The sequence below is a fragment of the Chlorocebus sabaeus genome, chromosome 4 (genome assembly GCF_047675955.1).
Source record: "Chlorocebus sabaeus isolate Y175 chromosome 4, mChlSab1.0.hap1, whole genome shotgun sequence".
Classification (NCBI taxonomy): Eukaryota; Metazoa; Chordata; class Mammalia; order Primates; family Cercopithecidae; genus Chlorocebus; species Chlorocebus sabaeus.
In genome coordinates this window covers 42,234,974-42,250,248 of record NC_132907.1, presented here as the reverse complement: position 1 = coordinate 42,250,248, position 15,275 = coordinate 42,234,974, and the positions used below count along the sequence as shown (strand labels likewise).

At 38.2% G+C, this 15,275-nt stretch overlaps 1 protein-coding gene across 2 annotated transcripts; it reads right to left on the bottom strand.

The window, feature by feature from the left end:
• Window positions 1-3,293: 3,293 nt before the first annotated feature.
• MOCS2 (molybdenum cofactor synthesis 2) lies at window positions 3,294-15,272 on the bottom strand. 2 transcript variants are annotated; one of them, XM_007972196.3, is made up of 7 exons: window positions 15,220-15,272; window positions 14,048-14,169; window positions 12,583-12,727; window positions 7,605-7,732; window positions 6,869-7,019; window positions 5,833-5,956; window positions 3,294-3,898 (listed from the first exon to the last, which is right to left on the bottom strand). In XM_007972196.3, exons 3-7 carry the CDS (start codon window positions 12,678-12,680, stop codon window positions 3,833-3,835), a joined length of 567 nt encoding a protein of 188 aa, XP_007970387.1. In that variant the 5' UTR covers window positions 12,681-12,727; window positions 14,048-14,169; window positions 15,220-15,272; the 3' UTR covers window positions 3,294-3,832. The 2 variants fall into 2 exon arrangements, with proteins under 2 accessions (XP_007970387.1, XP_037850580.2); XM_037994652.2 differs by lacking the exon at window positions 3,294-3,898 and adding an exon at window positions 3,949-4,632.
• Between the last annotated feature and the right edge of the window lie 3 nt (window positions 15,273-15,275).

The window sequence follows — 15,275 nt, the reverse complement described above, 5'->3', positions numbered from 1 at the left end:
AAAGCACAACTTACCTCTTGAAATAAAATGTGTGCTTTGAATAGAGAGGGAAAAAAAAAATCAGCCAAACTGCTGCAATATGCAAAAGCAGACTCATCTGCATAGTTGTTTTTTTTTTAAAAAATAGTAGTAAGCAGGAGGGTTTAAATATTTTTAAAGAGCATGCTGAAAGAAATGTGCTGAAGTTATAAAATAAGTACACGTTGGGCGCACAGACTGCCATCGCTGTACAGATGGCAGAGTAATGCACAGATGGGGTGGAAAGTGGGTGTGTGCTGCCATAAATAGCGATGCACCAGCATCTCCATTCATGTCTGCAGTGCTGTCTCACATGCCTCCCTGCCCATCGCAGTTGTGTTGAGCCGTCTCAGGAGGGCAGCTCACTGCAGCACAACCATCAATAAGTGCATCTGCTATATCTCTCACATTCAAATACAATCTTGGAGAGCTGAGTGTGGGAACTGCAGCTACTTGGGAGGCTGAGGCAGGGAGGATCCTTTGAACCCAGGAGTTCAAGGCCAGCAACATAATGAGACTCCCCGTCCGCCATCTCTTCAAAAAGTAAAGTGTTACAGAAAAAGAGCACTACGTTTTATTTCTTTTTCACGGAGCAGGTTAGGAAATGCTGTCAAAAGACCTGTATTAAAGCAATCATTTTGTCCCATAGAATTAACTGGAAAATAATTTTACACTTACTTTTTAAAAAGTACTTTTATTTATTCTACATCACTTGTTAAAAACTACAAATTGCATTTTTAAAAACTCCTTCCTCATCATCTTTTAATACTTTTAAAGTGTCAAAGATTGGACATCGTCTTACACAAAATCAGGGCCTAATTTTCATTTAGGAACCACTACAGCCTGACTTTAAAGAAAATGGCTACTAAACTGAACTTTTGATTCTATGCAAAATTAAATCTAAGACTCAAGTTCCTAAACACAACTTCACTGTAACTTTTGCTATGGCCCTGGCTCTACCGCCCTCTGCTGGATGGTCCACCTAACTACATCACACAAATCATTCTTAAGAGATCTTTACTGTACCAGGTGCTCAGTAACTATGTAAGATGTCTAAATCACTAATTTCTCAAAAAAGATGAAAATATATTGTGACTCTATACATCATATCCAAAGGACAAAAATATCCACAAAATAAGTCACTCATTGAATATCTGCTGTTACTTTCATTTAAACATGATAAAAATCAATTTCATTTTACCACTTGTTCAAAAATACTTGAAACATAAAGAATTTGTATTTCCTATTTCTTGAGTGAACTTACCTAGCAATCATGCAAAGTCATGGCTTTAAAGTGACCATGAAACACTGCAGGCAATCTGATTAAAGGCTATTTTTTTTATATATATTACTCTTCCAGTTACTTGAAGACAAGTTACAGAGATGGAAAAGCTACATATCAGAGTGATAGTAGCCCCTTAATACCTGAACCACCAATTAACTCTGCCATTCCTAAGTAAGCAAGGGTCAGGAAAGATCCTATCTAAGTCAAGTACAATGCACTAAAATCTTTCAAGGCCATTCCATCCCAGTTCTGGCATGTCCCAGGTTAACTCCTTAACCTCTCTATTGTAGACTTTTTTTTTTTTTTTTTTTTTTTTTTTTGAGACGGAATCTGGCTCTGTCGCCCAGGCTGGAGTGCAGTGGCCGGATCTCAGCTCACTGCAAGCTCCGCCTCCCGGGTTTACGCCATTCTCCTGCCTCAGCCTCCCGAGTAGCTGGGACCACAGGCGCCGCCACCACGCCCGGCTAGTTTTTTGTATTTTTTAGTAGAGACGGGGTTTCACCGTGTTAGCCAGGATGGTCTCGATCTCCTGACCTCGTGATCCGCCCGTCTCGGCCTCCCAAAGTGCTGGGATTACAGGCTTGAGCCACCGCGCCCGGCCTCTATTGTAGACTTTAAAAGCATAACAGTCTCAGTTCCAAACTTAGAATAAAGCCTACTTACTGAAGGCATGATTCTTTTAAAATATAAAGAATGTTCTATGTTCTTTAAAAACATCATTACCCTCAATAAGGAACTTCTAAAGAAATATTTAAGTAAGAAAATCTTGAAATCCACATATACCTCTCAACACTGCATATGACAAAATAAACATCCATTTAACAACCTATGTACAAAATCCTAGAAATATCTACAGTGACCCAGTAACCCCATGATAATGTGCTTTCAGATATAATCAACAGCCAACACCCACCCCTGCTCTCCAATGGGGACAGGCTGAAGCTCGATGGCAAGCACAGAGTGACACTGAACTGAGAGGGTAAGGCTGAACCGAACCCGGCAGAGGAAATAGGCAACCCAAACCCGGCAGAGGAAGTAGGCGAAGGGTTTGTCTGCCCTTCCAGTATCCTTCTGGACCAATCTCTCCAGAAATAAGCATCAACTGATGTAACCAGGTGATTCCTAAAGTCAGTGTGGCTGTCCTGTGGGTCCCAGCCACAGATAAGATGCAGAGTGTTCCCCGAGGTATTTTAGGTTGGTAGAAAAAGATCACTGGGTGGGTGCCTGGCACAAAATAGGCATTCAATAAATATTTGTTGAATAAATGGGTTCCTTAGGTAAAAGATGTTTTCACTAGATATAACAAATCTAGTTTCTTAGAACAACAAATTCTAGTTTCTAGGATTACTAGGTTTCTTATTTGCCCAAACATAAGAAAAAAATCCTTCAATCTAAGTGTCTGAAAGTATACATTTTGTTCTTAATATACATAATGCAAATTTTGTGATGATGACAACTGCCCAAATTGTGCTAGTATTTTATTATTTTATGAGCTATATGTTTACTTGAAATTTGCTGAGAGTAGATCTTAAATATTCTCACCACACAAAAGAAGGGACTACGTGAGGTGAGGAATATGTTAATTAGCTGGATTGTGGTAATCACCTCACAATGTATATGTGTATCAAAATATCCTATTGTATACTTTAAATATATACAATTTTTGTCAAGTATACCTCAATAAAGCTGGAAAAAAATTTTAAGAAATATATGGGACTTATATATACAAGTCTATCAAAATACTATAAACCTTAACCAACTAAAAATTAGGGCATTGTTTACCTAAACATTTTAACACAAACCACGTAAATTTCCTAAAACACAAAATCATAATAGGTATTTATGACAATTTTGTCCTGATTTGTATATTGATACAAAATTAACAACTAATAAAAACAAAAAGTTTTCTGGTAAGATTATAGATTCTGAAATCCCAGAAATCTCCATAGTAAGAACTATTTTAGGCAATTTTTTAAAAAAGAAAATACTATTTTTAAACTTTTGAAATCGGTTTTAGTTTATTATTTTTAATATATTTCTGAAAACATATATCAAGACTGTCTGATAATGATTTTTTAATACTTTCCAGTTCTGCCAACATTCCTTTCATGCATCCTTGATAACAATGCTCTCCCTGAACCGGGATGGCGGTGGTGAGGGGGCGCTGGTGGGGGAGTATCTTTCTGAGTCAGTTAAAGTCACTGAGGAGGGCCCATACCTCAATGTGAGTTTGAGTTACAATTAGAAATTAGTCATGGAAGGACATGTCTACCACAGACATCTTTCCTCACTTTTAAATTATTCCACTTCTTTCCTATAGTCCTCCTTCTATCTTTAGTTCCATTTTAAATAACCCTTCATCCTACATACCCATTTATCTTGCTTCCTTTTTCTCCCTTTTGTCCCACTAGTATAACAAAAGAGACTGTGCTTCAGTAAACTATCCTAGTGTGGAGAGAAAAAAATCAAAATGTGATCAATGATAATAGTTTAACAAAGTTAAGATTGCAGGCTCTAAAAACTAAGTGATTAATTGTTGGATACCCAAAAGCACTCTTTGTTTCCTTTCCAAGATGATGACTCTTCGTAAATTTCCTAAAACACAAAATCATAACAGGTATTAAAAATAGACCATTCTGATATATGAATATAAAATACATTTGAATAAATCAGGCAAACGAATATCACATCTATTTCAATGGCTCCTCTTTCAACAATCCATTAGACATTTGTATAAGGCACTGAGAGCAGAAAAATGAATGGACATGTTCTCTACATTTAAGGACTCTCAACACAACTGCAAAAATAAGAGACAAGACGCTATAGCAAAACAGGGTACAACTACAGAAGGAAATAAACAATTCTATTTGGGGTCATGATGAGAGACATCATGGGCAAGGTTACATAGGGGAAGATAGAAGGTTACATAGGGGAAGATACATAGAAGGTCTTTAGTTTCAAACATTTTTTTTCTTTCCAAACATACCTACTACTTCAACATTTCTAAATATACTTTTCCAAAGGCAAATATCTTCATTAGCTGTTAAATTATGTGATCACCTCTCAGAAGTTCTTAAACAAGTTTGAGCTGCACTCTGGTATGAGTTGTTCTGTGACACTCTACCTACCTGCCACCCTTCCCTATATCACAGATGATCTCAAAGCACAGGCCAAGACTAGAACCAGACTAGAAGTTACATAGTTTGTAGAAAGAAGGGGTAAGAAAAACATATCACTTTTTCTTCTCACTCTCTAGTCACATTCCATTTCTGTGGGGAGAGGAATTCAAATTCAACTGTTCTCTGAACTCCTGCACTTCGTCCGACTCTCTATGGACAAACAAAAGCAAAATATGAAGCCCGGCTAGTCCTCAAAGCATGAAAACAAGAATATGCCCCAACTCCTGCTCATTACCTGTATTTCTGGGGTTGCTCCTATCTACTTTCTGTCCACTGACTGTGCACCCTTTCCTCCCTGGTAAAGAAAGCTACCCCTGCCTCTCAGGCTTGCAGCAGATCTTAGAATGCTCTTCCTACCTCTCCCTCTCTGGGGGTCTGCCTCCTGTTCTGTCAAAATTGTGTCAGCCTTGTTGATAGCAAGGGAACAATACATTTGAGCCTCACTAAGTTTCCTTTCACATATTTTATCCTTTAATCCCTATGTATTCTCTTAAAACAATGGGCTTCAATTTTATTCTGAAAACATGGTCACCAAATTTCCCAGGCCCTGGTTATGAGTCCAACTTGCCTTATTTCTACCACTGACTGAGGCAGGTCCCCTGAGAAGGAGGGGAGACGTGCCCTTTAAACGCCTTGGCTCTCTGCTCTGGTCTTTTGATCTACTGAGCTGTTCATTAACTCTTCCGCTCTGCTGTCAGCCACAATGCTGAAGGCAATTCTAGACAATTCTAGACATTGAATGTGCAACCACAGAACAATCCCACTGTTAAATGTTACTACACCAGAGGAGAAACTAGGGAGTTGGGCCTTTTCATCCCGTCAGAATGCTCTATTTAACCAGAGAATTACTTGCCCTTATTGACAGAAAACATACCAGAAGTTCCTATTTCTGTTTTTAAACCCACTCACTGTGCATTTTCTCACAGGGAGCAATATCTCACCATTTTTTTTTCCCTAAAAAGGACCTCTAGGAAAAGCCTCCTTCACCTTAAGGAATTTCTATTTTAGCCACCACCTAAATAGCTAATGCATTATTCTCACTCTCCAACAGAAAGATCCTCTAATTCAAGGGAATTACAATCCAAGAGAAATAACTTCATATATTAACCTCTCCAACAGTCCAGACTAGGAATTCTCACTGTTACCACTTGTTGAGGCTTACTTTGTGCCACGCATTCTTTGGGGCACATATTTTTCATGCTTAACAAATCTTGGAAAGAAGATATTTCACAGATAAAGAAAACAAGACACTACAGTTAGTAAAAAGTCCATGAATATGGGGGGTTTTATCTAAAAATTCCTGAGAGAAATCAGGCCCACATGGTAAAATGTATTATTTTCTTAACTTACCTTTTTCCATATGGGCACCTTGGCTTTTAAAGTATCAATGGCATAGCTCACAGCTTCAAGAGATGCAGCTCTGTGGGCTGAGGACACAGCAATGATTATGCTTGCTTCTGACACTGGAACCAAGCTTTAACAAGATGAAGAGAAAAAATCACTATCACCTCTGAATCTATGTGTTAAAAAATCTGCTGGATAGATGGAAAAAAAAAAAAAAAATCCAGGTATGCAGTCTTAGAATTATACTGTAGTTCTATTTTACGCAAACATCCAGTTAGAAAAGAGTAGTTCATCGCAGTAGCATTCAGCAGAGGCAGCAGATGAAGCTGATGCTACAGCTAATTTGTTAGACTCTATCCACTAAACACTTCTGATGGGCACCAAGGGAAATCCTTTCACTGATACGGCAAACGCCTGACTCAAACAAACAAGGCACAGTGCCAAGTAATGCCTAGAGATACAAAGTTATGTCCTAATGAGTATAATACAAAATTTAAAATAATAAATATCAAATAATAGGAGTAATAATATTAACCATTAATAAAACTACTGGTTATTAATAACAAACTAGTAACTAATAGAGTATGACAGATAAAGTCTCAATTACTGGCTTCTTTTTAAAGCCAAGAACTCTTTAGGGGAACAAAAAGGCAAACCACTTTAATGACTTTCAGAGGCATTTATATCGAAAAGAATCTGTCACAGATTGTCATATAAACAGACTCCAGACGACAAAACAACTCTCAAAAGGCCTCAAGGCCTTTAGCACACATTAGCACAGGCCCGTAGGCCAAGGGCCTGAAAGTCTTGGCATACGTGCACTTTGTTATAGCAACAGAGGCAACAAGAGCTCTCCCAATATCAAAACCCACCAGGCAGTCACTAAAGGTACTAACAGCCATCCCTATTGTCCTCCAAAAATAATACATGAATGTTCCTGTCATAGTAATACAGAATTCCTAAGAAAGATTCAAGAATCAGAGTTAGTACAAAGATGGAAAACAACTATACTTAACTTTTAAACTGATAAAAGAAATCATACCCAAGTCTATGGAACACTGCTATGTGTTTGACTGGCCATTTCTGCCTAATGTCACTACAAATCTTTTTGACTTCGTTTTTCGCCATGGGTAGATACGCTTCATATTCTAAGCTAATGACTTTCTTCCCTTCAAAGTTATTTCTTGTAGTCCCTTTAAAAATAAAAAAATAGAAAGAAAAAGAAAACAATTAAAATAAGGTTTTTACCTACAAAAGAAATAGTATGTTAATAAAAAAGGATTATTTTTAATAGTAAACAAGCACCATACCAATTCTTCTAAAACTACTTTGAAATCTTCTAAAAACAAAATTTGATTAGGAAAATAAAACAGATAATCACAAAGATGATAAGGAAATAAAACAGCACTGATTAATCAAGCTTATTAAAAACACTCACCTGGAAAAGCAGGCAATATTCCTCTTCTGACTAACAGATACTTAAAAGGAAAATATTTATGTTCCCAGGACTATCAAGTACATTTTTACCTTCAATTTTGGAAAATCTAGAATTCTCTCTCCTAACAATGACTTTTATCCTACTTTTCAAAATGCCTTGTAATTTAATATAGGTTAATTTGAAGGTTACTAAAACAAAACAAGAACTACAAAAAAAGTCTACCCACCATCAGGGGTAATCTTCAGTATTTCAAACTCCTCCGTTAACACTGAACATGGAAAGCACATGGTAATTTCTATTGTCTTGTGCAGTGATAGATGCAATGAAAATTAACACTCACCTACAAATAGAGATACTGCACCACAGAGCGGAGAAATCACCAACTGTGAGACTTCATCTACTGAAAGTTTCTCGGCAGTAAAGTTTATAACGTCTTTAGATTTCTCTTCAACTTCATCTATATCTTTCCTAGAAATAACACGTTAGTAAACCTTAACAAAAGTCCTAGGGGTAAAACACTCAACAACTTATAGGTTCTTTCAATTTATATTTTTTTCTACATTATGTCAATGTAAAAAGAAGAGGTTGTGGCACAAAATATAAAGAGTTTACATGAGCCAAGACAAGGATAGTGGGCCAGGATACTTCTAAGATACCTCGGGGAGTTCCCTTGGGGAGCATTCCCTCAGCCTTTGTTGCAAGCAGGTTTTTAAAGGCAAAGGGAACAAGAAGTGGGCTGATACAATGATACAAAGTTTCACCAAGAATTCTCACAGGCGTACAGAGATAATGTTGATCACGGATTGGCTGTACACTGTTGAACTATAGGGTGAGTATAAGTTAGAGTGTCCAGCATATGGATTTTATGGTTTCTTAGCTTCAGCTAGTCTGCAGCCCTCATAAGTGGATTCAAGGGACCAGTGGCTCACACCTGTAATCCCACCACTTTGGGAGCCTGAGGCGGGTGGATCATTTGAGGTCAGGAGTTTGAGACCACCCTGGCCAACATGGTGAAACCCCATCTCTACAAAAAATCCAAAAATTAGCCGGGTGGTAGTGGCATACGTCTATAATCCCAACTACTTGGGAGGCTGAGGCAGGAGAATTGCTTGGGCTTGGGAGGTGGAGGTTGCAGTGAGCTGAGATTGATAATGCCATTGCACTCCAGTCTGGGCGACAGAGTGATACTCCATCTCAAAAAAAGGAAAAAAGAAAAAAAAAGGTAATGATGCAGCTTAAGAGGGAGTGACATGACTGCCATTTCATTCCAGTGCCTTTTGGTGCCTCTTAATTTAATGTTTTATCTGAGGGGCTCATATTCCTCAGATAAAAAGTTTCTTTCCTTTTTTTCCCGACCATTAGATGTGTCAGGAGGCATGATTTGATCTGAATGATAAAAATAAGCAAGCGTAAAAATTAGCAAAACTCAATTATGTATATAAATATTCATAATGAATCAGGCATGACATAAAAAGTAATCCATCATTAACATGATCACTAAAATATAATCTATCTCAATGCCAATATATTCCAAATTCTGTAATTGCTATTCACATCTCCCATCAAGGTACAGTGGAGGTTACTGCCACTTTCACCTACATGCCCATCCCCTCTCACCACTGTGGTACCAAGCACTACACCTAAAGCTGCCTTTTTCTTTATCCAACAAAAAAGGAAGAACAGAAGTGACAGTGATTCTACTGGAACTGGGTTCCCTTCACAACCTGGCAAAACCCCAGGTAAGTAACTGAGGAAATAAGGGAATGAACTGCACACTTATTTACCAGGTATTGTGCAAAGCCCTTTGCCATGCATTTCTCATTTAATTCCTCAAACATTACTACATACTAAGGGCCAGAGACTAGGGCCAGGCACTAGGTATCAACCAGGGGAAAGAAGCACAAGCTCCTTTCCTCAGGGTGCTCACATTCAAATAGGAGAAACGAAGCATTACAGGAGAAACTCAGAATTACAAATAGGGATAACCCATGGAAATAAACAGGCTTCAGGGACAGAACCTGGGGTCTGGGGGAGATTTCTCTCAAGAGGCTGTATGAAAACTTGCGACCTGAAAGATGAGGAGGAAGTCTTGTAATGAAACCAGGGCACAGGCCCCCAGGCAGAGAGAGGGAGTGGCCAATGCCAAGGCTCTGGGACAAGAAAGGGTGTGATGTGCTCCAGAACCTAGAATGAACGGAGAGAACAGGACAGGCTGAGGCTGAACAGATAGGCGGAATCTTGCAGGCAATGAGGAATATAATTATTAATCCTGTAAGATTTCATCTGAATTGAAAGATGAGAGAAAGAAGGCTCAGAGAAGTTAAGGAACTCACTCAAGGTGCTGAAATTCCAACCAAGGAGTCTTAGTTAAGCCAATGTTCTTTTTCCTATCTCTTTCCACCATGGAAACAGCACTATTCTTTATATATCACTGGATTCCAGGATTTTTCATCTGCTGCACAAGCCACCTAAATGTCTTCCACCTCTTTTCCTTGCAAGAAAATATAGGTAATACAAATATGGTCTATGAGCTTCAAACCATACTGAGTTCCCACAACTTCTGATTTTACAAGACTACCGAAAGCTAGCTGGCAGGTTTTAAAAATGCGTAATGCCAGTCTTGCCAAACACATTAAAGTAACACACAACGCTTTTGAGTAATCTTCGTAACCTTTTCAAAGAACAGCTGTAATTACCACAATACCCCTTTAATGGCAACCTATAGTTTTCTGAATAAATTCTAAATTCCAAAAAATCCAAATTCCACCTCCTGAAATCATGGTGGTGATATGGTGACCACAGTTTCTAAATAGCATTGAGATACATATCTGACAACAGATTCTTCTACTGTGTCCAGATAGTAGGTCTGAGAAAGAAGCCTGGTGTCGACATGAGGGGCAATCTGCTTTACAGATTGATTCTTCATTTCTTGTGGCATTGCCCTCCAGGAGGGTGAGCAAAAAATGGGTAAAAAAGATAAAAAGCCATCCTTGACTTGTTCCTTTCTTTAACAGAACCAAGTTTTTGCCATTAAGTATGATACTTACTCCTGATTTTGAATAAAAATCCTACCAAATTAAGAAAGTCTTCTTTCATTCCTAACTGACCAAGAGTTTTTATTCAGGGATGACTGTTAATTTCTACTGAATTTGTTCTTCAGTTGACAATAAATTAAGCCTTATTCTGTCTGTACTTATAAGAAGCCTGATCTCTCCAGACTATACTGAACAATGTTCTTGAACATTATCCGACTTGAATATGGGCTAAGTTGTTTAGAAAGATGACAAGGTAGCATGGGTCGAAGAGCCACCTGCAACAAAGCCATAACAATAAACCTATTTTCCTTTAGTCCTGGACAATGGTAAGCTTTCTTTTCAGGCATTACTAGCTGTGTAATTTTTCTACATTTCTCCGTGGCCAGGAGAGCTATCATCTAGTATTAGTAAGTGTGGTTGGAAAAAAGTACAGAGACAGCCCAATAATATGAGTTCAAATGTTGTCTCTTGAAAGGCTCTTGAATCCTCAGCAAAAAGAACAAAGCTGGAGGCATTACGCTACCCAACTTCAAACTACACTACAGGGCTACGGTAACCAAAACAGCATGGGACTGGTACAAAACAGGACACATAGACAAATGAAACAGAACCCAGAACCCAGAAATAAAGCTCCACAGCTACAACTATCTGATCTTCGACAAACCTACAAAAACAAGCAATGGGGAAAGGATTCCCTATTCAATAAATGGTGCTGGGATAACTGGCTAGCCATGTGCAGAAGACTGAAACTGGACCCTTTCCCTACACCATATACAAAAATTAACTCAAAATGGATTAAAGACTTAAATGTAAAACGGAAAACTAGAAAAACCCCGGAAGACAACCTAGGCAACACCATTCTGGACATAAGAACAAGCAAAGATTTACAGAAAGCAATTGCAGCAAAAGCAAAAATTGACAAATGGGATCTAATTAAACTAAAGAGCTTCTGCACAGCAAAGGAAGCTGTCAACAGAGTGAACAGACAACGTACAGAATGGGAGAAAATTTTGCAAACTATGTGTCTGATAAAGGTCTAACATCAGCATCTCTAAGGAATTTTTTAAAATTTATGAGAAAAAACAACCCCATTAAAAAGTGGGCAAAGAACATGAACAGGAACTTTTCAAAAGAAGACAATCATATGAAAAGAAAGCTCAACATCACTGATCATTAGAGAAATGCAAATCAAAACCACATCGAGATACCATTTCACACTAGTCAGAAGAGCTATTATTAAAATAACAGATGCTGGCAAGGATGTGAAGAAAAGGGAATGCTTATACACTGCTGTAGGGAGTGTAAATTAGTTCAATCATTGTGGAAGACAGTGTGGCCTAGAGACTGAAATACGTTCAACCTAGCAATCCCATTACTGAATATATGCCCAGAGAAATGTAATCGTTCTGTCATAAAGACACATGCACACGTATGTTCACTGCAGCACTATTCACAATAGCAAAGACATGGAATCAACCTAAATGCCCATCAATGGTAGACTGGGTAAAGAAAATGTGGTACGTATACACCATAGAATACTATGCAGCCATAAGGAGAACAAGATCAAGTTTTTTGCAGGGACATGGATGGAGCAGGAGGCCATTATCCTTAGCCAACTAATGCAGGAACAGAAAACCAAATACCGAATGTTCTCACTTATAAGTGGGAGATAAATATTGAGTACACATAGAAACAAAGAAGGCAACCATAGACACCGGAGCCTACTTGAGGGTGGAGGGGGGGAGGAGGGAGAGGATGGATAAAATAACTGATGGGCACTAGACTTAATACCTGGGTGACAAAATAATCTGCACAAGAAACCGCCATGATACACGTTTACCTATATAACAAACCTGCACATGTATTCCTGAACTTAAAAGTTAAATAAATTCTTTTTAAGTTGGCTCTTTCACTTATTAGCTATGTGATTAGCTATGTGATCAAAGGCAAGGTTTTTAAGTCCTCTGAATTTGTTTTTCCACCTGCAAAATATGGATATTAATATGTCACTGTGCCTGACACCTAAGATCTCAATAAACCATGTTAAATGAAACATATCAAACTGATATGTCTATTGTAATTAAACAGCTTACAATAGACTTGATGCAGAGATGGTGGTAGATATTCATAAATTTATTGGCACCAGTGAAGAGTTGCTGCATCAATAAAGATTTGGTACAGAGAGACTTACAAAGAATACACATTAACAGCAAACCACATACATTTTACCATCTGTATGATCCTTCCCCACACAACTGATTAAGAAAAACAAATCTCACATACCTAGACGGCTCAAAAGCACTATCCTCCACTAATGGGGGGGATAACGGCAATTTCGTCTCCTGGTTGAAGCAGGAGGAGCTGATCTCCAAGCTCGACATATTCTTGACGAACAGCAAATATTATCTGATTTCTAACATCAGCCAATCTAAAGGGGAAAAAGTATGACTCAAAGTATCAATGCTATGATAGACCTCAAATCTCTTCAGCTGCAATTAGAGATACTACCTAGATAAAATTATATAAAGCATCATCTGTAAAATTACCAATTAAATTTACACATAGTATATGGAGAAAGGACATATCCACTAAAGAACATACTTATACACCACAAAGATACGTTAAACTGCTGCTGTCAACTCTTTATTGGATGTTGTATGCCCTGGGGAATTAAACAACAAAAAAATGCACAAAAAACCCACCAGAGTGGAGGCAACACTCAAACCAGGTCAAAAGAAAAGTTTCCGTACATGGCCTTTCCAATGTCCTTCTATCAGTACATGGCCTTTCCAGGGTCCTTCTATCCATGTGTACAAGCCTAAGTATAGCTGCCCACAAACTACGCCTGTACACATTATCCTACTCAAATATGGATTAAGTTGCTTAGAAAGATGAAAAGATGGCATAGATCATAGAGCCACCTGCAACACAGCTTTATTAGCTGCTCCTTTATACCTGAACAACCGTAAGCTTTCTTTTCAGGCTCAGTGAAAATGTATACAAGACCAGCTGTCTCCCTCCAGGTAAAGCAGAACAGGAGATTCCACTGTGTTTCATTGATTATCAGGCCACTGTAAGGGCAACTTAAAAGATATGAAATCATGAAGTAGTTTGCTTTTAAACATATATTGTGGAGTATCTTTTACACAGAATTAGGCTTAAACAAATACACAAGCTTAAGTCACACAATTAATATTCCTGAATCACCCTCAAATAAGTCACTTTTATATTTTGTTTCAAAAAGAACTTGAAGTGGGAATGACAGAAGTAAAATTATAGCGTTTCAAGAACCAGAAAATAAAATTAAATATTATAAAAACTCAAATTCAGCAGCATCTAGGATTTGTTGTAACTCATTTTTCTTTTAATCTTAGAAATATCTATGTTGAGCTCTCTAAAGAGAGGGAGAACAAAATGTTTAAAGCACACATTTTTAATTGAATTTGTAACAAATTCATTTAATGTTATAAAATTGCAGAAGTGACATGTGCAGTGTTTTGTAAATCATTAAAGAGAATATAATCATATCCCTCTGGGGTTCACTGTGTTTTGGGGTAAAATATCTTTAACCTTTCTTAAAATACGGTGCATATTTAGAGTTTTTCAGTAGTTTCAAAAAATTACAACTAACGATTCTTTTTGACATTAAGCACGGAAATCGAAATTAACCTTGTTTTTACTTTTATCATTTATGCATTTTGAAAATATTTAAGTGTTACTCATATGCATTCTACAAATTTTTCGCTACCCAGGATGTCGAGTTTCTATCTCCTTCCACAGCTGCAACGCTTTTATTTCTTGCGGCACAGAAAAGGTCTCTGAACGAACTCCTGTTATTTCAGCACTTTTTGCAAAATACAATACTTCAACCTGAAAGTAAAGAAAATGCTTTTAATAACAACTCATACTCGTTTTCTGACTGTCAATGTTGAGCAGTTTTCTCATTTTCCAAATGTATTGCTTTAATCAAAGATAAATTTTATAAAGAAAACTAAATAACCCGTAAAAAATTTCATTATATCTACAAGTTCAAATTCTGAAAACTTGTTGTTTTAAAAATAATTCAGACTAATTTCTGGATGCCTTTTAGTTTTATAAACTTAAGTGTGCCATCATTAAAATCCTAAGTATTTATCTTCTATGAAAACATGTTAAGGCTGTCTTTAATTGACATAAAACTATAGCACCTTTTATAAACATGTAAGCAAAGAACAAATCTCTGAGTCAAGAGATGAGTTACACAAATAAAATAAATGAACAAATAAGCGAAAAACCTGTTTCTCGCGGTTGTCAAATGACCTTAGATTCCGGTCTGCATAACACTGTCCCCAGACGCTAAGGATTAAGTTATGCAACATAGTAAATGTGACATTTACAGAAGCAAGTAGGTTTGAAACCCAGGACAGACGGGTATTTGCTAGAACAAAGTTGTGCCACCAGCCTGGTATGTAAGGGATCCGACGAAGTAAAATAGGCACCTGTCACTCCGTGCAAACTACTCTTTACGAAATAATTACAGGTTTGCAAATAATCAAGGATGTGGAAATCCACAGATGAAGCAGAAATGAGGTGCGTTTCTTTTCAGATTAAAATTTCAGCTTCATCAAAACGAATAATCTGGGAAAGAGGTGGCCACAAAAGGTCGAGGCGCCTTCAGAATGAACCCGTCCTTGTTGCCGTGAGCGGACAGGAGTTCTCGGAGTGGACCCGACTTCTGCTGGGGCAGCAGCAGCAGCAAAGTCCGGAAGGCCCTAGGGCGGGGGCGCCCCCAAACCGAAGATGCCGGCCAGGGTGGGTGTGAGTTGGGGGCTAGTGGGGAGGTCCGACTGACCAGGGCTGGGTCTGTGGAGGGAAAGGGCGGGAGAGACACGTCGAGGAGGGCTCCGCACCCAGGCCCTCACGCACACCCGCCACCCTTACCTGGCACAGCAGCACCATCCCGCCTGGGACAGCAAGACCAAATTACAGCCGCAGAG